Below are 24,978 nucleotides of genomic sequence, written 5' to 3'. Positions count from 1 at the left end.
ATGCATAGTTTGCGTACCTTGAACTACAAATACAGAAATGGGAGTTCACCATAAGCCAAATCTTGCACACCATTATTATAGCCCAAAAAAATATCCTAATACTGTACAAGTAAACTTTCACTCAAGGTTACTCAAATTTACATACCCTGAGTTGACTTTGAATAAATGGTGAATGGCACAGTTGGTGCAAAGTTTGTGTGTATCTTTTAATTAGGCATTGTTGGCAGTTTGATTGATGTTGGCCATAGGATATACCACAGCCTGGGGAATCCCATGCTGCTTTGCACAATCGTTCTGATCTGAAAGACAGCATGGATTCCATCCCTCAGCAAAGTACTAGCGAGCAGTTATAGAATCCACAGTCCCCCCACCAAAACTCAGTCTGACAGCTTAGTGTTGGTGGGGGGGGCGACTGTGGATTCTACAACTGTTTCGGACATAGATATGGTTCTGCCACTTCATAGTCGCTTCCCTGGATTCACGACGCAGGCAGTGGACTTTGAATGAAAGTGCTCCCGACAATAACAAGTCTAAAAAGGCAGAATTTACCCTCCAGTGCGCTGGCTTCTCATTCACTACCATTCATTTTGAGGCTGAGAGTGACCCTCAGAGTGCCCCGCCTGCTCATTAGCATAGCAGCCGACTGCCTGTATTGCTTCTAGTCAGGCCAAGAGCAATGCTAATCACAGACCTGTACTAACCTAGACTGGGAGTGGGCCTCGAAAATTTTGGATTTCTCAGCAGTCAGATCAAAGCAGACCGCCATCTTGGTGAAGACTCCCGTAACCACAGCCCTTATAGAACAGCCTTGCCACTCGCTATTAAGCCCCATTGTACCAGTTGTTTGTGTTAGTTTGTATTGGGGCTGTCACACTCCATCTGTCGGTGGATACTGGACTTTCTGACAGGCCGCTCCCAGAGGGTAAGAGCTGGCTCCCACCTGTCCTCAGTCATAAACACCAGCACAGGCTCCCCCCAAGGTTGTGTGCTAAGCCCACTCCTGTACACCCTATACACTTACGACTGCACCCCCTCTCACTCCAGCAATAGTATCATCAAGTTTGCTGATGACACCACCATCGTAGGTCTCATCTCCAAGGGAGACGAAACTGCATACAGGGAAGAGGTGCAGCGTCTATCGGTCTGGTGCAAGGAGAACAACCTGTTCCTAAACATCTCAAAAACAAAGGAGTTGATAGTGGACTACAGGAGGACAAAGGCTAACATTCAACCGCTGGTCATCGATGGGGCCTGTGTGGAGAGGGTCTCTGATTTCCGCTTCCTGGGCGTGCATCTGAGGGACGACCTTACTTGGAACACCAACACCACTGCCACCATCAAGAAGGCACAACAGAGACTGTACTTCCTTAGGGTCTTACGGGCTAACCATCTACCCCAAAGTCTACTGGTGGCCTTCTACCGGAGCTCCATAGAGAGCATCCTAACATACTGTTTATGTGTGTGGTATTCCAGCTGCACAGCAGCGGACAGAAGAGCTCTTCAGAGAGTGGTCAGCACAGCTCAGAAGATCACCAGCTGTCCCCTGCCCTCTTTAGAGGAGTTGTTCTCCTGTCGCTGTCTAAAGAAAGCCAAGCAAATCATCAGAGACCCCTACCATACTGGACATAAACTGTTTGAGCTGCTGCCATCAGGCAGGCGTTACAGGGCTCTGGGTACAAAAACAAACAGGCTAAAAGACAGTTTTTATCCAAAAGCAATCTACACACTAAATTTTGCACAGCTGACTTTTTAAAATCTTAATTATTTTTATACAGTATATATATAGGTTCTTTGTTGATTTTTAAGCACCGTGAGCATCTGCACTTTACCAATTTCGTTGTACCTGTACAATGACAATAAAGTTTCATTCATTCATTAGTTCTATGGTTTTTGACTGCAGTTCCAATGAGTTCTCCACTAGTCGCGCATCGGAGACCAGAATGAATGGGACCCAATGGAGCTAGATGCTAAAAATCTTAATTTTCACCCAGGTCTCATCAACAAAGCTCAGATTCGAATGTTGTTCTGGAGACTTCAATAAGGGTTTCACCCAACAGTTTAATAAAAAAGCACATATGTCCGTTTGATTTGTTACAAGAGGCGTTTTTATTGCTCACTACTCGCTAGCATTTTGCTAAGGAAGTGACGTCATAAACACTTAAAATCACTTTTTAAGCATTTGCTTGGCTCAAAAGATCTAAAACTCAGCCGTGGGTATTTTCTTTTTTTTTGTGATTCACTGTTTTTTTATTTATGAACAAATTCCCAAGCTGGGAAACAAAGGCATTACAAAGTCAGTGATCAATACCCACCCACCCCACCCCAACCTTAGATACAAGTCACATGACCCATTAGGTCATAAGTGAAAAATAGAGAAAAAAAAAGGTTAACAAAAGCCGTGGGTATTTTCTATATATAGTCTTTCGAAAGCAACATCCGAATTACACGGAAAAAAAAATCATATACTGAGATAAAGGCACCATGAGGGGTTTTGCTCCATAGGACTCCATTCATTCTGGTCTCCGGGCCGCCACGTGGATAAGGGTGGAACTGCCACTACAGCTCTAAATCTGCCATAGAACTAATACAAACCTGCCTCGTTTCGGAAACCGGAAATACACCGTGAAACAAACCAGTGGCATATCTGGTCTTATAGAATCTGTGCTGTAACCACAGACTTTTACGTAATGACGTCAGTGTTTTTTTCACTGTTTTTACTGTTTTTTTTTTTTTTTTTTTTTTAATTCCTTAGACAAGAGTCTTATTTTACTAGGTATTTATCAAGCCAGTTACTTCTCATCATGTATTTTATACTCCTTTTTATCATATATTTAACAATCTATTCTTATTTAGTACCCCTGTCACTTTATGTGACACCATGTCTCTTTGATAGGATGCACTAGGTCACTTTTGGTATTATCCATATTTTCATTGTGGGTTGCTTGTATGTTATGTGTGTCCTATGTCCTGAATGTTTTGTATGAGCGAAGCTCACTTTACTGCAAATCAAATCTACCCTTGGGTACCAATAAAGTAATCTAATCTAATCTAATCTAATCTAATCAGTCCGCAAAGTTCTTCCAGTATGTGAAATGAACTTCTAAACGTGTCGAAAATAATGTGATTCTTCATTTGCCGTATGTGTTGTGTATCTATATATAACACAACATCATATAATACAACACAATACAACACAGCATAATGTTGTACAATGCCATTACAGGCGAAGACGAGGGTCTGTCATATCTTTCTGTCTGGGCTCGTGATGTTGCTAGGTTACCGTCAGCGTCTCCTGGGAAGCTTGCACAGTCATTTTTACTAAACGTATGGGTTATATGCACATATATACATAGTTGTCAATAACTCTGAGTAAATTATACCAACTAAGTTGCATACACACCAGCATGAACGATTCAGTATCACAAAATATCCTCAAACCGTAAGCTGCATTGCTGCAACTAATATTCTCTGCAGGGTTGCCAGATGAGATAGTGTGTCCTTTTCTACCCGAAGACCGCCTTCCTAAACGGCCCGATTTGGCGGGAAACCGTCTGATCTGGCAAGACCGCTTAACGTCTGGGTCTCTAATAAAACGTTTGGTGGTACAGTGAGGGTGATTCCTTTCCTGGAGTGACAATATAGATGTTACGATTTGTCAAAATCTTACAGAAAATGATTGAAACCCACTTTTATAACGTTGTAGTCACAGTTTGAAATCGTATGCATTCCTATGGCTCACAGCTCTGATAGTCTTCACTAGGAGGAGCTATGTCTGTGGGAGGAGCCGATGGGGCACGAAAATCGCAAAGATGGCTGCGCCCAGTCAATCCGAAATTCTGCTCGTGCCTTGAACCGCCCATTGCCAGTCTAGGTTAGTCTAGGTCTGTGATGCTAATATCGTTTCTGATTTCCCAAAAATTCGGGAACTCCACCCACTTTGTCTGATACTAGTCAACCAGTAGCAAACCAAGGGAGGCTGGTCGACCATGCTGTTTGGGAAACGTTAATTGTTATGCTCTTGGTCAGACCAAGTCTCGAAGAGATTTGAAAGTCAATGATAATCAGGCTAGGGTTGTCCCACCCTATAATGGGACTGGCATAGTCACCTTTTCACCTGAGTAACAAAGTTTAAAATCTGGTAACACCACTTGGTTACAAAATGAAATAGCAATGTTTGTTTTACTAAAACACATACCTATCCATAATAAAATCAGAAAACTGGAAAATTTTGAAGTGGTCGAAGTGGTTAATTTTTTTCTGTGGTTGTATTTTATTCTGTTTCTATACTGCCCAGATGATACTAATTACACATGCTACACATTCTGCCCCTTTTTTTCTTATCTAAACCTTCCCTCATATCCCTCTACTATGTTGCCTTGTTCCTTGGAGGAGGATGTTGTGGAGGACTGGAGGAGCCCAAAGCACTCATGAAGTTTGGTTTGAGTGTGGTCCTCATCGGTCACGTGAACTTCTTATTGGCGGCGTTGGTTCATGGTGCTGTGCTGAGGCACATCAACCTGCACCCGCAGGCGCGAGGCATGGAATATGCCATCTCCAATGTCATTGCAATGGTTGCAGGACTCACGGTAAGACATCAAGGAGAAATAACTGTGTAGCCTCTTACTGCAGCTGGGGTCGCCGGCGACCCTATTCACTTGCTGAAAATGCTTAACTACATCATAACAACATTGCCATGACATTACAGAGAGCCATAGTGCTGCGCTAAGGGGTTAAGCCTGTATGTTTACTCTTAGGGGGTGCATTCCAATATGCAGACTCGCGTCCTCCACTTGTGCTTGTGGCCTCGCCCCGCCTCTGTGGAGAAACCGATAAAGTTTCCCAGCTGTCAGCCTAGCCACAGCAACTTTTGAGGCACTGTTTTTCATTCACCATCCCAATTGCAAATGAGGAAATGACATTAGAATTGTGTTTTTGCAAGATTTTAAATTCATTTTCTGTCGGCAGTGACATCATCATGAGGTCACAAGCAGGCAAGTGAGCAAGGGAGGACGGAAGTCTGCATATTGGAATCCACACAGCCAGGGTCATTTCACGTCAAGCCGGACACTTTAGGGCCCGCCCGAACCAGATTTTAACTTGGTGTGCCGCTTCAGTTGCAAGTTAGAACCCCAGAACTGCATGAGTATTTAGGTTTTTCTTATGTTTCAGACATGTAATAGAAAAGTTTTACCTTTTACCAGACATGTTTCGACGGTGTTGCATCCGTCTTTATCAGAGGATCACATGAATGTTGATGGGGACGTGCTTTGACTTAATTGACTGACATAATCAAGGAAGAATGTTTAGTGTCCTACCCTCTTAATTATAACGTTCTTAGTCTGTTTCTCCTAAAATATTAATGCAAATGCAGTTCTGGGGTTCTACCTTGCCATTGAAAAGACCCACTAAGTTGTTTTACAATTGGTCGGGCCCCAAAGTGTCTGATTTAACATAAAATGACCCCTTATTAGTTTGATTGTGATATGCACAGCTTAAAAAATAAAGGAAATGCCAAAATGGTGTAATGCAACTCCAATTCAATCATACTTCTGTGTTACCAGCCTGTCCAGTTAGGAAGAAACACTCATTGCGATTCAATTTGCCTACTTTTGTGCAAATTTGACAAGCAATGGGTTGAAATTAGAGATGGCTCATTTTGCAGGGCTGCATGGCAGTTCTGTTCCTGTGCCAGCCATCACCAGGAAAGAGATGGTGATAACGCTGCTGGGTTGTAAACCCACAGACCTATGATTAAACTAGACTGGCAGTGGGTCTCAAGATTTTCGGATTCTCAGTAGGCTGCCATCTTACCCCAGACTCCCGTAACCACAGACCTTTATGTAATGACATCATTCCATGAGTAAGTTGAACTTCTAAATGTGTTTGAAAATAATGTGATACTTCGTTTTCCGTATGTGTATCTATAATAATATATAATACAACATCGCATAATGTTATATAATGTCATTATTCGCAAAGACGAGTCTGCCATCTTTTTCTGTCTGGGTTCGTTTTGCTAGGTTACCATCAGCGTCTTCTGGGAAGCTCGCAGTTAGCTTTACTGAAAACGTACAGGTAATTTAAGAAATATACATACCTATATAAATAGTTGTCATTAACTCAGAGTAAAGTATATAAAATACGTTGTATACACACAAGCATGACCGATTCAGTGTCATGAAATGTCCACAACTGTACAACTGTACAACAACTTTTTACCAGCAGACCGCAAAGATGGCACCGGCCAGTCAGTCCGATTTTCTGCTACTGCTTAGAGATGTCCACTGCCAGTCTAGTTTAATATAGGTCTGTGTGTAAACCATCCTATAGTCTCCTCCATGTCCTCTTGTATACTGGCATGTCTACTGGCATCTCCTCTATGCTCTGGACGTGCAGAATGGACTGACAATGAGTGTTGCTTCCTAACTGGAAAGGCTGGTATCACAGAAGGATGATTGACCTTGAGTTGCTTTGTTGTTTCCATTATTTTTTGGAGCAATGTGTTTTATTATTGTTGTTATTGTTATTATTATTATTATTATTAGGGGTGGGCAAAAATGAAAATCTTTAATCGCATTAACTCAATGACTTTCTGTGATTAATCGTGATTAATCGCATAGCGCACGAAACCCAAAAATAATAATAATAAATAATAAATAAAATAAAATAAAAATATTTTATGAATTAATAAAATAAAATAATTAATAATAATTTGCATATGTACTGTGTAGATAACCTATGTAGGTCTAATATAATATTCCACAATGGAAATGTAGGCTATTTGCCAACCTATCAGTCTAAATTATATAGGCCTAGTAGGCTATGCCTATTCAATGTAGGCCTACTGAAACAAATTATTGCATACAATATTACACTAGGGCTATTTAAGATTGTAGGCTACTGAAACTGATATATTAGAAATTAGAAACTCAAATTAGGATGGTCTACATGGGCCTACAAGAAGAAAAAAAAATTGTCACTTAAAAAAAAACAGGCAAGAGGCAGGCATGCGTCTGTGAGATATGTCCCGCCTTCTCTCACTGTCAAAGACTCCCACCTTCTCTCTTATCTGTCGCTGTTATTTAATGTGTTTCAGCGACTAGAAACTAATTGACTGTCTGTTGGCATTGACAGCAAGTACATCTTTCAAAACAATAACGTTGACATGACTAACACTATCTTAAATGCTGACGAGGTTGCCGATGTCGCGAAATCATACCATGTTGATACAGCCTACTATGCATGCGCAGCGCCATGTACCAAAACGTTGCGTGAGGAATGTAATATCTCGCGGTCCGCTTTTTGACCAGGGCTTTAGTAAGTCAGCGTGGCGTTATTGATAGCTGATAGACGGCCAGCGCAGTACCCTTTTCATGCTGACCGTACAATAGACTGAGGGCCAAAACATACCAAGGCGGAACGGAACGGTCGCAGGACGGACGCGGTCTTTCTGCACGGCCAGTCCTATTCAAAACCCTAGCCACAGCCAAAGCTAGCATGCTACTTTGCCATTCATTTGAATGAGACACCGCCGGTCGCCGGCGTGAAAAATACGCTCGAGTTCTATTTTCCAAATGCAGCGCGGCGCGGAGCCGGCTCCCGCGCCGCTGACGCCCGACTACCGCCGGTTGGTGTGTAAGGACAGATAGGTTTCAATGTATTTTCACCGACGCCGGTAAAAAACGTGGCCGTTCCGCGACGCTTTACCGCCTTGGTGTGTCAGACCCCTAAGGGGTTTTACACACCAGGGCGGTAAAGCGTCGCGGAACGGGCGCGTTTTTTACCGGCGTCGGTGAAAAAACATTGAAACATATCTGTCCTTACACACCAACCGGCGGTAGTCGAGCGTCAGCGCTGCATTTGAAAAATAGAACTCGAGCGTATTTTTCACGCCGGCGACCGGCGGTGTCTCATTCAAATGAATGGCAGAGTAGCATGCTAGCTTTAGCTGTGAGGAGGGTTTTGAATAGGACTGGCCGCGCACGCCGACGCTGTCAGTGTGAAAGGCAGAGAAAAACACGCCGGCTGAAACTAAGCAGAAAGACCGCGTTCGTCCCGGGACCGTTCCGTTCCGCCTTGGTATGTTTTGGCCCTAAGGGGTCTTACACACCAAGGCGGTAAAGCGTCGCGGAACGGGCGCGTTTTTTACCGGCGTCGGTGAAAAAACATTGAAACATATCTGTCCTTACACACCAACCGGCGGTAGTCGAGCGTCAGCGCTGCATTTGGAAAATAGAACTCGAGCGTATTTTTCACGCCGGCGACCGGCAGTGTCTCATTCAAATGAATGGTAAAGTAGCATGCTAGCTTTAGCTGTGGGGAGGGTTTTGAACAGGACTGGCCGTGCACGCCGACGCTGTCAGTGTGAAAGGCAGAGAAAAACACGCCGGCCGAAACTAAGCAGAAAGACCGCGTTCATCCCGTGCCGGTTCCGTTCCGCCTTGGTATGTTTTGGCCCTAACCTTGCGAGCTGCAAAGGCGAGCCACATGCTGCTCGAGAGTTGCGCAAGGAGGACTGTAGAACTGTGTACCGAAAATGTCCATTCAGAAGTTGACGTCCTTCTGTAGGCTATATCTGTTTTGTTTTGCCTACTTTTCTAGACATTCTTCTTCTCTGTCAGCAGGCAGTCATTGGAAGCAGCAACAAGCGTGCTGACGCTTTCAAAATAAGCCACGAACGACGGTCATAAAAGACAAAAAAAAAAAAAAACACGAACCAAAACCTGCTGCGTTATAGCGTTGTAGCCAACAAAATTGTCGGACGATATTGACGGACCGTTAACGTTGCCCAGCCCTAATTATTATTATTATTATTATTATTATTATTATTATTATTATTATTATTATTATTATTATTGTATTTGTCTGTCTGCCTACAGGGGGTCATCATTGGTATAATGGCCATTGTGTTGTCAAAAAAACACTCTCGTCAAACACTTGTAAGTAGACATGCCCAAACAAACATGGTACTCTGACTTTCAACATATTTTTTCACGCTTGTGCTTTGTGTTATAAAGTTGGCATACATTAAGGTCACATTTGAATGTGAGTCAACCCATACCCTCTATTGCTGGCAATCTACTACATGTCAGAATGCATATTTGTGTGTGTGGTTGTATTATTTATGTGTAGCCCTAAGCAGAGGAATTGGTGAGTGTGAATGGCTAGCTCTACATGGAGTCTAGGTAGAGGTTCATGGAAACAGTTTTCTTGTCTACATGTACGTAAATGGTACTCTACTGACTTGTTTGCAAAACCTTTGCATTGGTTTGGCTCCCACAAAAAGTTCATGGTAGATAGTAGTCCTTTTATTCACATTTTCCCATTATTAACTCAACTGCTCCATGAGAACCAGAGAAGTAGCTTTTAATTTTCCCATGAACTCATATATTGATTAGGCTTATTTGATTTACCATCAACGTCTGCATGCGCATGCAGACAGCAATACGCTCTGGATGAAAATGCTGCGTGATGGTTAGATTTCTTGTCCAACTTACTAAATTTCAGTCATGTTGCGTCGACGAGGTGACATGTCGAATGGTGCCAAACTATTGTGGGATGAATGCGACTGCAGACTGACCTTGCAACTCCTGCAGTTGCTTATCCCCATTGATGCTCGTCGACAAGGATCTGCATACTGTCTCCGAGGTCACGCTCCCATGGACTGGTTGACCAACAACTCACTCACGTGTGTATAGGAGCCTTGTCTCACACCCCTACACAAGTTTGCACTACTCCCGACTTCAGCTCCTCCTCTCCACCTGTCCTGCTACACCACACCATGGTGTGGATCCCAAAATGCTAAGTGGCTAGTAGGCGTTTAACATTGGAGGTTGCATTGGACCAGCTTGGTGCGTGGTTAAAACCTGTTTTCTAGACGGCTGAATGTTGTAGTGGTTTCTGTACTCCATTCTGGGATAACATATCTTAAAGGTGCACTGTGTAATATTTTTTGTAGTTTTTTTTTCCAGAATCTATGTTGGCCATTCACAAATGTTACCTTTTCATGAATACTTACCCCCACCATCAAATTCTAAGTATTCATTATGACTGGGAAAGTTGTATTTTTCATACATGAAAAGGGGGATATTCTCCGTGGTCATTTTGAATTTCCAGAAATAGGCATTTTTAGCTGCTAAACTTACCATCCTTTGGTGATACTAGTAAATATTGGTTTATTTTTAACTAATATTCATGAAAACATCAGATTTGGCAATAGTTTCAATGAACAGCATAGTTACAATACCTACTCTGGCTACAATCTTACACGGTGCACCTTTAACGTGAGTACATCCAAATGTATTCATATGCTTTGTAAATGAAGTTATTTTGTTTCACCCCAATCACACGTGAGGACAAAGTTTGAGTGACAGCAGCATTCAAACAATCAGAGGCTTCCTCCGATCGCGAAACCAGTGTTGCCAGATTGGGCGCTTACCCGCCCAATTGGGCTACTTGGGATGACCGTCTGCAGGTAAAAACGGGAAAAATTGGCCATGTGGCGTTTTTTCAGCAGTTTTGTGCCCATAGAAGTCGAGGCAATTTGTTGAAATTGGGCAAAATTTAGTGCATTTTGGCGGTTTTTGAGAACCTTTTGGGCGGGATTTGGTCAGACGCATCTGGCAACACTGCGCGAAACCCCACCTTGGGACCATTCCATCATTGGCGCTGAATTCAGCGGCGCTTATGTGCAAAAGCCGAGTTGCAACTAACGGCATCTTAAACTTGAGGCAGAAGCCGTTCCATCAGTGAAGATCAGCTGCGCCTTGGCTAGGTTGACTTCAGCTGCGCTTATCAAAGCTGTCGTTGCGCTCGTGCACATTGTACAGGGGAAGTCCATGTTAAGGATTGTCGAAAAAGCGATCATGTTGGGGCGTCGGGCATGCGTTGTGAAATCGAGTTTTTATCACAGAGGTGTTGTGAGAATTAGTGGGTCAACGGCAACGCAGCTGCTTCCCAATTGAGAGGCCCGTGTTCAATTCCCATCGTGCGCAATGACGTTAATGCAATCTTCAAAGGAGCTTTATCAGACATTGATTGTGATTTCACAGCGTAAAAAATTAAATGCTTTCATCAGCTGAAGTGTTTTATTTTATCTTTCAGAAGAATTTGTTTTAGGATGAAACAAAGCATAGGTAACACCTAGCCTAAGGCAGAGAGCATTTGCTGAATCATTGCAATGCAAAAACCAACCGTCAGCGACTTTGAGGACTTTCTTAATTACCTGTAAAGTGTAAATGTCTACATAGGTGTGTTGCTTGGTTGAGAATGAAGCCAGCCACTTAAAGAGACATCAAATGAGAGAATAGGCAAATGTAGCCTATGTTTGTGAAAATTTCATTTTCAGCCAACAACATGTCGCCAGTCGCCAGATTTGAACCCGGCGCGCTCACATATCACGCAGCGCTCCTACCCACTGTGCCATCTACACCATCTTGTCCGTGACAAGAATTGCTTGAAGTTATCTTATTATCAAGACAATAAACGCTTTCTAAAAATGTGCTAATTATCAAAAAATCCCCCGAAATGAAAGGCAACGGTAATTATTGGAGTTTTAACAGGCATTACCACCCCATGCACTGTTTTAATAGGGAGACTGGTTCGCTTTGATCTCGCAAAATGCTAGTGGGGAAATGCGGAACGGTCCGGTTGTGACACAGTTTCCTGCAGGTTGAAATTCTTTGAAACACTGATTATTTAATAATAATAATGCATTTTATTTAAAAGCGCCTTTCAAAACTCTCAAGGACAGTGTACAGAGAGAAATAAAAATAAAACCAAGACACATAAACAGAATTTTAAACAAAAATAAATAAATGAATATGATTTTTTTTTTTTTTTTTTGAAAAATAAAATATAATAAAATAAAATAAAACAGAGTTTAAGAGTCATAAAGAAAAGGCTATCTGAAACAGATGGGTTTTTAGCCTGGATTTGAAGAGGGGCAAAGAGTCAATATTGCGGATGTCAGGGGGAAGGGCATTCCACAGCTTAGGAGCAGAGCAGCTAAAAGCTCTATTCCCCATGGAATTAAGACGGGCAGAGGGGACAGAGAGGAGAATGGAGGAAGAGGAACGGAGGGGGCGGGAGGGAACAGCAATGTGAATAAGATTAGATAGATAAGGGGGAGCAAGATTGTGGATAGCCTTGAAGGTGTGGAGAAGTATTTTAAAATGAATTCTATATTTGATAGGGAGCCAGTGGAGATGTTGCAGTGCAGGGGTAATATGGTGACAGGAAGGGGTTTTAGTAATGATGCGGGCAGCTGAGTTCTGGACCAGTTGGAGCTTGTGGAGAGATTTTTGAGGGAGACCAAAGAGGAGAGAATTACAGTAATCAATGCGGGAGGTGACAAGACTGTGTACAAGAATGGAGGTAGAATGGGAAGTGAGAGAGGGGCGGAGACGGCTATTTGCTACGTGTACATGATGTTTTTGAATCGGATCTAATAGATCGGATTTAAGTAGATCGGATTAAGAGTTATTTTGCGACGTGTATACATGGCAATTTCACTTAAATGCGATTAAACGTCTGGGGAAAATAAAGCATTGCGATTGGACTGAGGACGCACGTGCTGAGTGAGCCAAATAAGGCGTGGGGGCGTGGTCGCCAAACCTCCGGGGAACTACTGGGACACAAGCTTATCTTCAGCCCGAAAATGAATTCCCTCAGTGGACTCAAGGCTGGTAAAATCCCCTTTGGGTCTGGTTCTTTCAAATGCTAGTTAGCACCCTCCTAGCTTAGAAAAACGAACTGGTGAAAGGGTGATGTGGAGTAACTTTGTTGTGCTTAATTACTTCGTGGGGCACTTTTACATCAATATATGGAAGCCACAACATTTATAGTCGCTTAGGGACTTTAAATTAAGCAAAACTTTCATGTGAAAATCAACAGGAAGTGCCGCCATCTTTTTCTCACTGACAAAGAGCACGGGCTCTTGGCGCCATCGTGTGGTCAACGAGCATGCGTGGAACGACCGGATTTATTGTAATTCTGATTAAAAGGTTACATGACAGAGGAACGTGTTTAATCGGATTCAAAAGAGGAATAAACCACCCACTTTAATCTGACTTAAGTTTAAATCGGAATAAACTTAAATCCTGTTCGGTAAGTGTTTACATGATGTTTTTAAAGTGGAATTAAGTTTTAATGAGATTTAAAGTGAGTTAAATCGGATTTAAATGCCTCATGTAAACGTACCAAATGTTGCGTAGGTGGAAATAAGCAGACCGTGTGATGTTGTTAATGTGGGAGAGGAAGGATAGAGAGCCATCAAGCATGACGCCCAGACTCTTAACTTGAGGGTTAAGCCTGATGTTAAACCTGGGAGCTACCACAGATTCTGTAAGAGACCAGATACGCCACTGGTTGATTTCACGGTGTATTTCCGGTTTCCGAAACGAGGCAGGTTTGTATTAGTTCTATGGCAGATTTAGAACTGAAGGGGCAGTTCCACTCTTATCCACGTGGTGGCCCGGAGACCAGAATGAATGGAGTCCTATGGAGCAAAACCCCTCATGGTGCCTTATCTCAGTATATGATTTTTTCTCGTGTAATTCGGATGTTGCTTTCGAAAGACTATATATAGAAAATACCCACGGCTGAGTTTTAGATCTTTTGAGCCACGCATATGCTTAAAAAGTGATTTTTAAGTGTCTATGACGTCACATCCTTAGCAAAATGCTAGCGAGTAGTGAGCAACAAAAACATGGCAAAGAATTCCGAGCGACATAGTATGTTCTTCTAAACGGTGTCACCGACAGTACAGTGTGCGAGTAAGTGGATAAAATCGCAAGCCGACAAGACAACAGGTTCTTGTCATACACTGTACAGGGCTCCAATTGGACTTCCAATGATTAACACCTAGCCGCCTAGCATTTTGGAATCCCTGGGTGCGTACACAATCAACTGTACAAACAGCCAAAACCCATGTATAGGGAGTCTTTAACTCGCAGGAGTTGGCAACTTGGTCTATTTATTTAATCTACATTGAAAACCTCTGGGGGATAGAGTAGAGTACACATAAAGGGCTATAACCGCAATGAGAAAAAAAATCTGCCATGGCAACATGTTGGACAATAACGCTTTTTAAACCGAACCTAAGTATGGAATAGCGGCCGACGAGGTGTCCCGTTATCAAGGGAAATAAGTAAGGGTTAACGTTCGGCGAGAAGGTCGCTACCGTGGAATAGCAGCACGACAGAGAGAATCTTTAGACCCCGACGCGGAGCGGAGCACTTCTCTCTGAAGTGCTGCTATTCCACAAAGCGACCGACTCGCCGAAAGTTAACCCGCTTATTATATGGATATACTTAAATGATTCACACATGCGGGGACATTTCTTTAGACCTATTTAATGTTAAGATTGTTGCTGCGCAAAACAAAACAGTGCCGTTGTGGAACACCGCTAGGCAACAGCTAGGTAGGCTAGCCAGGACAACAGGTGTTGTCTATCGCAGCAGCTGATTAGAGTGACAAAAGACCGGACCCCCTGCGGAGTGATATGAAACATTCGCTTTAGCCACTGACTTGTATACAAGCCAGTGGCTTTAGCAGTGAACGTCTTGTTGCCATTGACAGCGGTAGCCAGGACAACGGGTGCTGTCTATCACAGCAGCTGATTAGAGTCTGGTTGAAAAGTCGCTTTAGCAGTGAAAAGTCTTGTTGCCATTGCCAGCGGTCTGTTATAGACCAACCCGTCCGTTATCGAAAAATAACAGACGTCCGAACGTTGGGGAGCCCCGTTGAAATGAATGGAGCATTCGACAGATGACGTCACAACCATATAATAATGGACGAGGCGGAGTGTTCTAACAGCCCGTTGTGTTTTTTAGATGCAATTTCCATCATTCTAATCAGTTTTAGGGTGAAGAATGGCAAATCATATCTGACATCTCACTTTTTTTCCCTCACATTTTCTTCTTCACTCTCAACAGGGATTATAATATTTGCACAACTGTCCCGGAACCGTTCCGAAAATCACTGTGAACCGTCCCGAATTGTCCCGGAAATATTTCATATGAATTGGTTACTGCAACTGTGTTATTGAAATATTGTTAAAGTAGTAGGCCTATCACTGACTGGAGGTGTACTGGTACGGTGGACAATGGCAGCAACCTGTTGGGCATCAAACCAAAACACCTATAGCAGTGATGCCGGTGCCGGGTTCAGGGGGCAGATTTTTTCAAGAGAGAAAAAATAAATGGCATTGGTGGTACCAGTAGCTTTATAATGAGGCATAGGCCTACAATCTCATGGATAAGTAGATAATTTTAACCTTTGAAATCATATCATTGTTCTATCCATGGTAGTCTACATTTATTTAGAAATGAAACAAAATACATTGGAGCAAAAAAAAACCCCTCATTTCCTATACATTTGAATTACTTTGACAATAAGGCTTGCACATCAAACGTGCCAGGTTAACCCTGGGACTGACTTTGCTACGTCCAACAAAAGAATAACAGACTTCACTGTGCGTGATGTTGTGAAAGGCCTAGATGAGTACAGAGTGCACTCCCTCACCAAAGTCTCCTCTCACTTTTACTCAGAGTAACATGAACAGGGCAAGTTTCATACCTAATGATACATACAGTCATAGGAAAACGTTTGCACACCCTTTGAAATTTCTTACATTTTTGTGAAAATTGGTCATAAAACATGGTCTGATCTTCCCGGAAATCACAAGAAGGAACAATCAGAGTCTGCTTCAACTAATTCCACCCAAACATTTACATGTTATCATATTTTTATTGCCCATAAGATGTAAACATCCACAAGACAGCAAGGCATAAATAAGTACACCCTTGCATGCAATAGGTTTTAACCCTCAATGAGTCGCAAAACCTTAACCAGACGTGACCTGTTGTTGCAGATCAGATTAACAAAACAATCTGGATGTATCTTGTCTCCCTCTTCTTTACAAAACTGCTCCTCTTCAGCTAAGCTTCTGAGATGTTTGCAGAGAACAACTTTCTTGATTTCATGCCATATCATCTCGATTGTTTTTTTGTTTTGTCAGGGCTTTGAGTGGGCTATTCCAGAATGTGAATTTCATTGTTATGGAAGTCATACTACAGTCATACTACAATTTGCTTCTAAAATATGGGTTGTTGTCCCATTTCAGCACCTATCCTTTTGTGTGCTTCGACTGTGTGACGGACTACCTCACGTTTTGTCTTTAAAATATCTCAATAAACTTCTGAGTTCATTGTTCCACCGATAATAGCAAACTGACAAGGGCCTGAGGCACCTAGGTAGCCGCATATAATGGTGCTCCCACCATTAGAAGGTATGGACATTCTAACGCACCAGAAATAAAACTCCATTCACTTATCAATTTATGTGATTTGTGAACGCCAAGTGTGGCTCAATTACCAAGGCAGGCAGCCACCTGTGCTGCCTTTAAAAGTGAAGACCCTGACCTTGCATTAATCAGGCCTTGTTCATTGTGCTATGCAGCATCCTGCATATATGGGTTTAACTGTCTTGAAATGCAAATTAAAATAATCAATTCACATGGAATAAAAGTCGCAATTAGGTTGTATACAACTGAAACATGCAAAGCAAGTAGCTATGAGCAGAGGAGCTGTAGGTGGTAGCAGCAATTACCTTTTTTCTCTTTTGCGCTCCATGTAGATTCAAGCTATGTTTCCACTGAAAGACTTGGCAAAAAAAAAAAACTGATTTTGCCAAATAAAGCTTACATCGCCCCTTTCTACCTATTCAAAAAATGACCCATTAGTGGAAAATATTATGGGATTGTAATTAAATATTAAATTAATTATGCATTTATTTCAATGACATTCAATTAAATGACATGTTATTTATTAAATGAAAACACCTTTATTATTATTTTTTAAATGAAGTCCCACCCCTAGTATACACTGGAAATTATAGAGATGTGTATTTGTTGATTCAAACATTCAAACAATACACACCGTGCAGTCCAGCATAGTCCATTGTAGCCCAGTGGTCATGTAGCGGCATAGTTGGAGGTGCAAGTCTCATAGTGTAAGCAGTTCTTGGTAGTGGAGATCTGAGAGTGCAGGTAAGGTGCAGCCACGTGGAGCAGTTCCATAGAGTGTGTGTGTATGAGATTTAAATGCATCTTGTCTACTGTAATTTCACATTTTAATCTGAATGTGTCTTTTTTTCTTAACCTGATTCTCCCGCAATGGTTGTTACCAACCATCTGGAACATTGTCAATCGCTTAGCTCTGGAAAGGCCGGGGTGTGTTCAAAACGGCTCAAACCTGTTTGGAGAATTCACTTTTTTATTTTTTTTTTTGGATTCACGTACTACTTCAACCACTGACTTGTACTGTATATACCCCGCCTTGCGATTTTGATTGGACAGGCTGTGATATTTCTGATTCCGTTCGGGCTCGTCTAAGATTTCCAAACCCTCGTGCGAGCTCACGAAGTTGAGCGGAGATGCACGACGGGTCTGCGTGAGAGCCAGGCTAATTTTTTTCCTGCCAAAATATTAAAATTATTGATAAGGCTTTTCCACAGATTTTCATAAGGCCTTGAAGAGTTAATGCATATGTCTTAACAGTTTTTTTAGTGGTGCCTCTTTGAGAGGGTTTGCATGTAGCCTACTGTATATTTCCATGAATTGCCTTCTGTAATTCCGCCTCCTTGCTTTTTGTATAGGAATAAGCCGGAAGTGGTTTTTTTTATTTTTTTATCTTGTTTCAGACATGGGGACTATGGGTTCTGAGTTTGATCTCGGCTCTTCTGGCAGCAGCCTCGGCAGTCGGACTTCTATATTCTGTCGTGAGGGCAATCATTAATCGTGGACGGAGCTTGCTGACTCATTGCCGTTTTCCAGACGCGATTGGTTCATACTCCTACGTCACTAACGAGTGCCCGTTTGATCCGACGCGGATATACGTGAGTTTGTGTTATCAATCATATGTCCATTATCTCACCCACCGCCAGTTCACAGAAAGGCCTAACCAAGCCCTATATAGGACCCTATACATTTTGTGCTTGCGAGCGAGCAATGTTGGGAGTAACTAGTTACACAAAAAAGTAATGCATTACAGTAATTCATTACTTTTGTAACTAACTAATGTAAGGCATTACAGGGCAAAAATCTGTAATATTTACTTAGTTACAATGCCAAGTAACTTAAGGTACAATGCATTGTACCGTGACCTGGATTTTAATGGTGTCCAGTGTGTTGGGTCAGAAAGAAGCTGTTGCTGAACCTGGTTGTTTTTAGTCTGTCTGCTGCCGAGACACTTCCTGATTGGAGGGTGAAATAGTCATGACTCATGAGCTTGATTTGCACTGTAAATTGTGTTATTTTGGCGAGAGTAACTGAAGTAATGCAAAAGTAATGCCTTACATTTTAAATATAGTAATATTGTAGTGTAAGGGATTCATTTGAAAAGACAGTAACATGTAATCAGTAATGCATGTTTTTGAGTAACTTGCCCAACACTGCTCGTGAGTGCCCCTAGAATGCAGTACCATACCAGAAGGGTCCTGAGTGAGCATCCTTATCTTCCATTAAATGTTCTCAGATTATCTCTCATCAGACCGAGGAACTCATCCAGCAACAGCAGCATCCCAGACCTCCTCAGACATATCGATCTTAGTTAGAATGCCTTTGCCTTTGCCTTAGTTAGAATGCCTTTTGTGTTCAATTAAGATATTACTTGAAAATAGACAAGAAATACGCTTGGTGTAACGTGTGGGGGCCATCCATTGTGCTGTGTGCAGAAAATCTACCTTGTACTGTAAATAGCCACAAAAATAAAGATAATGCATTGAATAAGCGGGTGTGTCCAAACTTTTGGCTGATACTGTATATTAAGGGACAAAAACGTTTGGTACATGGCGGGAAAGGGTCACAGAAATATTGTTTAAGCCCAAAAGGAGATCTCAAGAAAAAGTTTTGGGACCGCTGATTTAAACCTTGCATTTCATTTATCAGGCAAGGTGAGGGTATGCAATGGGCCACATGTTCTCCACACTGTAATCTAATAGAGAACACATCTCTGGACTTGCACCACCACGTCACACCACAAAAAATGACTTCTGCTATGTCAGAAGATATTCACTCCTGTCGCATCCTGTCCTCAGTGTTTTTCTTTTTTTCCGAAGAAAAATATGTGGAAAAATATGTCCCATCCCATTCTTGTAGAACAGGGGTCAACAGTGGTGTAGTCTACTTTTTTGAAGTGGGTATACTGTATATTCAAGCATTTTTTGAAGTGGGTATACTGTATATAGTTATGCTATTCTAAATAATGGATCAATCAATTTTAAGTGGGTATACTGAAGCCCCTAAAATTTAGAAGTGGGTATACTCCGTATACCTGCGTTCTACGTAGACTACACCACTGGGGGCCAACTATGAACACAAACCAGGATTTCCCGCTGTACTTCAGGCCCGTATTGAAGGCCTACCTTTGCAGCATAACCCACCCTCAATAGGTCCCCCGAAAAAATAACTTGTATTGCAAATGTAATTTCTAAGATTGTTTTACACAACATGTCATATTTCATGTGAAACTGCGAAACATTAAAATGATCTCACAGGGCCTAAATGGTCCCCGGGCCATAGGTTCCCCACCCGTGCCGTAGAATGACTCCCATTCCCATCCAGCATCCATCCATCCATCCATCCATCCATCCTTTCCCCCCGTGGGAATTCTAGGGGTGTAAATCACAGCCTCCATGACGATACGATTCAATATCGATATCTTATCATTAGATGCAATGCGATTCGATTATTTTCTGTGCAGCTTCGTGAGCTCCACTCCTAGGTCTGGGAGAGAACACGCTCCGCCTTCAGAAAGCCTGGCTGCCCGTCCTCACCACCAACAAATACCTTCAAAAATGTTTGTTTTCTGTTGATCTCAAAAGCGTCAACACACACACACACACACACACACACACACACACACACACACACACACACACACACACACACACACACACACACACACACACACACACACACACACACACACACACACACACACACACAGCTCTGGTGAGAACCAGGCTATTGCTGAAGTGGCACTTGAGCAAAACATCTCACCCCACCTTGCTACAGGGAATGTACCCATACCCTGACTGTAACCATACCCAATGGCTGCTCGCATGGACTCACTCATCGACATTGATTCTTTAATTTCAACTCTATTAACTTGTCAGGTTACTGTAACCAAACCTAAATACTGTGTTTTCAAGTCCCTTTGGATGAGAGCATCAGTCTGCTAAATGAAATACAGATGATAATGTGAAATCGATGTTTTCAATGGACATGAAGCCTTTTTTTGCCACTGGTCTCCGATGAGGCAGTTATGTAAAGTATTAGTTGTGAAATAAAACTAGATGGCAGGGTTTTTCATTTGCCTTTGCATTTTGCTGTGGATTACAAAAATGTAAAATACTCATTTTGAAAATGCACTGCTATTATTTTGAACTCAACTGTATACTGTGCAATTTTACAGAGCACCACACAATCATGTAAAAAAAAAAAAACATTTGGTTTACTCACCTTTGTAAAGGCACTGCTATTATTTTGAGCACAACTGTATACTGTGCAATTTTTACAGAGCACCACACTGATCCTGTGGGTCCCGCTCATCGTGGTCAGCATCATCCAGGTCGTGTACTCGAGCTGGGGCCTTGCCGCTTGCTCATCATTCCTGGGTATGTCCTGTTGCCTGAGGCACCACCAGCCCTCTCGCACTCCGGAGGAGATAAACAGGCCGGTACGTCCTCCCTCCTCCACTCACTTTGATACTGTAGTTTGTACTAGCTTTTATGCTGAGCCAGTTTTGTAGGGCATAGGAAAAGTTATGACCAGAGAGCAGGGACGTAGCCAGATAAAAAAAAAATCTTGGGCCAGCCTTTTAATTGTGGTGGCACACGATTATCAAAAACAGTGATGAACCAAGGATCTGGGTGTCTGTAGGGGGGGGCAGCATCTGACCAGCCACCCCCGGCCTATGCCCCTGTCAGAAGGACAAGAGAGTGTGCGCACATCAGTAATGCAAGTGCTGGACCAAACAGATGAAAGCTGAAAAGAAATGATCGAGGTCTGCGACAGCAATGCTTCCAAAGTTAAATGGCACAAATTAATGTTCAGCGTTGCAGACCTTTTATCATTTATTTTCATAGAAGTTCTGATCTCTTCAATTATAAACCACATCTACTGTACTGCCTATCACTATTCTAGTTTGTTGCAACATCTTGTCTTTATCATGACATTTTGCAGCTTTTTAGTAATCTAGCATCCCAGAGGAAGTTGGCATGCATTATGTTGTTTCACAAATGAAACATGTAAATTCAGCAAGCCATGGCTGAAGCCATGAATGAAGTTAATACATGGCCTTGTGTGGGCAATATTACACAAGGCCATGTGTTAACTTCATTCATCATTTTTAGTGCATATAGGCCAAGAGTATTAGCTAAAAAAAAAAGGCCAAACTGGGAACAAATTATTAACAAGCTGAACATTTCAGAATATGTTCAGAATACCTTTAGGAATAACATACAAAAGTACCCAGGTATCCCCCATCATAATAGTAACAACATACTTAAAATCTGGAAGAATCCAACTTGACCTCTCTGAGAAATTCAACATGGCGGCCCAGATGGGGTCCAAAATTGATGATATTTTATGTTTCAACGAAATAACTTTTCAATGGGTGGATGGATTGGCACCAAATTGTGTGTGTTAACACTATAATAATAGGAACATCATACTTAAAATCCAGAGGAATCCAACTTGGCCTCTCTGATAAATTCAAGATGGCGGCCCAGGTAGGGTTCAAAATTGATGCCATTTTGTATGTTTTAGCAAAATAACTGTTCAGTGGGTGGATGAATTTGCACCATTTGCATCCTAACACTCTATGATAGTAATACCATACTTGAAATCTAGAGGAATCCAACATGGCCTCTCCAAAAATTATGATATTCTGTGTTAATGTGATAACCGTTCTATGGTTGGACAGATTTTCACCAAATCTTCTTTTCAAACACTATTTAACACTAGAACTACCACGGAGGGGTCAATTGACCTTTTTACCTAAAAGCCCCACAAGGGGGTCATTTGACCCTTTGGACCCCCTGCGGACACTCCTTTTGTTGTGGAAATGTGGCTGTTAGCAGCTCACAGCTGTCACTTGAGACACAGAGTGTGTGTGTGTGCGTGTGTGGATCATTTCCAATGCCTGTTGAGTGCTGTATCTCTGCATCTTCGTTCCTTGGAGAGGAGCTTCTTTCACCACAAAATTCTTGAGGGAAATGAAGCAGTAGTCCACATGCACTGGTATTTATCATCAAATGCTTTGTACATGTCTCAAATGTTTAGTACATCTCTGCAGATGGATATGTACAAATACCCTTCAGTTGACACATTCAGCATACATTTAGCACATTTTCCAAATAAATTGACCTTGCTTATCTAAACGAATTAGACAATTCTCAGTCTAGGTTGCCCTCTCCAAAACACGTCAGCATTATTTCATTGTGTAAGTCATCATATGCAAAGTGGTCTACGCAATTCCCAAAACAGTCAAGGACATCATATTTTAAGAATTTCATTACATAGCAAATTCATGACGGTGTTCAACAGGTCAGATGGTATTGTAACTTTACTAGTTAGTAGAAACTAATTTTACACCCGTGTATACTACAGTTTCCTCTGTTATTTGGCTAATTTCATTTCATTTTTTCAAACGACATTCTGTTTTGAACAATTGTTAGTTGCTTTGGCATTTATCCATGTTATTTTGAGAACGTTATCTCTGTTTTGAGAAATGAGCCAAACCCATGAGAAACCTGTGATATATGGGCATTGCTTTCTGTATATGAATTTAGAGTAAAGAAAGTTACTGATAAATGTCCTTGGTAAATTATCTGTTTTGTCAAACTTCAATGGTTTCACTCACTTTTTCATTGTTATACATAGTCGAAATCTGTTAGCTGAACGTAGATAAAACACCTTACCATTTTGACTGGCAGTGCTTACACAATGGCAAAGGGACAATGTATTTTGTGGGTACTGATGATATATGTGGGGAAGAAATTTAGTTTTGACACATGGGTAAACTGTTTTTGGGTTGATATGAGCGAGTGATGAGGATCCATATAGTTATGCTGAACCATCCAGTTTATTTTGACAGAAGGACTAAATGAATGCAAATGAGCCAAAGCAATTGAGAAGGATCTATGCCATTTTGATGGTACTGACTATTTATATGTGAGACGGTTTAGTGCTGATGCAAGAATGAGGTGTTTTGGGAGGTATATGACATTTTGCTAGTTATCTGAACTGTTGTGCAGAAGTGTAAGAATGCTTGGCCAAATGACCCAATGGTTATAGGAATGTCATCTGAGTTTCAAGAAATGAGCCAAACCAATCGAGAAAAACTGTAATTCAACCATTATCTGGTTGCAGTCATATGATTCGTCATGATCACATGGGACATTCACACATTCATTGATGACTTATATGAAGAAAATGTGCTGACATGTTTTCAGGACAACCATTACACTGCGAATCAACCAATTGGGATAGATCAGCAAGGTACATTCATTTGAAAATTCTACTAAATGTAAGCTGATTGTGTTAACTGTAGGATACTTGTACATAGCCATTTGCAAGGATGTACTAAATGATTGAGACATGTACAAAGGCATTTGAAATTTGATGAAAGCAATGATAAATGCCGTTGTGAGGAACTGCAAATTAGTTTTGGGATTTGTCCATGTTTTGAGAATGACACCTCAGTTTCAAGAAATGAGCCAAACCAATTGAGAAAAACTGTAACACACTGTCCGCCAAACTGTGCTATCTGTCTTTGCTGCTGATATCTTCATGCAAGTTGCTATTTACCTGTGGTGATTTTGGAGGCTGACAGCCCTTGGGAAGAAGCTGTCTGTCCCTGTTTGTCTTGGCTGTTAGCACTGTAAGGTGTGACCCCCTCACCCCTCACCCCACACACGGCCCCTAACAGCCTCATTACCATAACAAAATGAGTGATTAGTGTATTAGGTAAAAGCCGCCGGGTCAAATGACCCCTCTCTGGTACTTCTAGGTAGGCAGAAAAATCCTGGTAGTTCTAGTGTTAATAAACACATGATGTGATGGAGTGACAATCACTAGGGTTGTGGGTGTGTTCTGAATGTCATGCCAAGGAGCCTGGCTCTTTGGTGTAGCGGTCAGAGCCCCAGTTTACTACCCCAGAAGGTCTGTGTTCGAGTCCCGACTGGGCAACTTTACTCCCCTTCGCTACAAATGGTGTCAGAAGTGGGATGGCTACCGTGAGGCCATCGGAAGTGTACCCATTGTGTGTGAGCCACAATTCCATGTGAGGGACCCCCAGGAATGGTGACCCCGGTGCGAGGGACCCCAGTGATGGGTGAAGCATTGATGATGGGGCACACTGGATGGGAAAAGCATGATGGGCAGTTGCGTGAGGGACACCATGAGTGTGTGAAGCGCACGGGTGCGCTTCCCGAAGGGGAAGGCAGTGTGATGGAGTGACCATCACTAGGGTTGTGGGTGTGTTCTGAATGTCACGCCAAGGAGCCTGGCTCTTTGGTGTAGCGGTCAGAGCCCCAGTTTACTACCCCAGAAGGTCTGGGTTTGAGTCCCGGCTGGGCAACTCTACTCCCCTTCGCTACACATGGACTGGTCCAATGCACTGGTCCGTTAGACCAAAGACAACAAAACTATGAGAATGTTGATATCGGCCCTACCGTGGCTGATATGGTAGGGCACACGTTTATCTCTCGGCCGACCCGGGATCGATTCCCGGTCCGGGTCCTTTGCCGGTCCTTCCCCATCTCTCTCTCCCAGCTCACTTCCTGTCTCTCCTTCACTATCCTGTCTCACAAAAAAACAATAAAGGCTGAAAAGCAACTCAAATGTAATGAGGACAAAAAATGACCAAATTTTGTTGAGTTATTTTTAGCTATTTGCTCCTCGGAAACATC

General features: G+C 42.2%; 1 protein-coding gene across 4 annotated transcripts in view; it reads left to right on the top strand.

Annotated features, from left to right (window-relative positions):
* LOC134436102 (keratinocyte-associated protein 3-like) overlaps positions 1–24,978 on the top strand; it is a 123,250-nt gene that overhangs the window by 4,562 nt on the left and 93,710 nt on the right. For 2 of the 4 annotated variants that reach the window (XM_063185138.1, XM_063185135.1), the window contains exons 1-4: positions 438–4,586; positions 8,880–8,939; positions 17,704–17,898; positions 20,583–20,741. In XM_063185138.1, coding sequence (XP_063041208.1) covers positions 4,311–4,586; positions 8,880–8,939; positions 17,704–17,898; positions 20,583–20,741 — 690 coding nt within the window. In that variant the 5' untranslated portion in view covers positions 438–4,310. Of the gene's footprint in view, positions 1–437; positions 4,587–8,879; positions 8,940–17,703; positions 17,899–20,582; positions 20,742–24,978 lie in introns of those variants that run through there. The other 2 variants (XM_063185137.1, XM_063185136.1) reach the window with 2 other exon arrangements.

The sequence above is a fragment of the Engraulis encrasicolus genome, chromosome 20, assembly GCF_034702125.1.
Source record: "Engraulis encrasicolus isolate BLACKSEA-1 chromosome 20, IST_EnEncr_1.0, whole genome shotgun sequence".
NCBI classification, from domain to species: domain Eukaryota; kingdom Metazoa; phylum Chordata; class Actinopteri; order Clupeiformes; family Engraulidae; genus Engraulis; species Engraulis encrasicolus.
The sequence above is the reverse complement of the archived record's forward strand: the minus strand, read 5'-3'. Positions and strand labels throughout refer to the sequence as shown.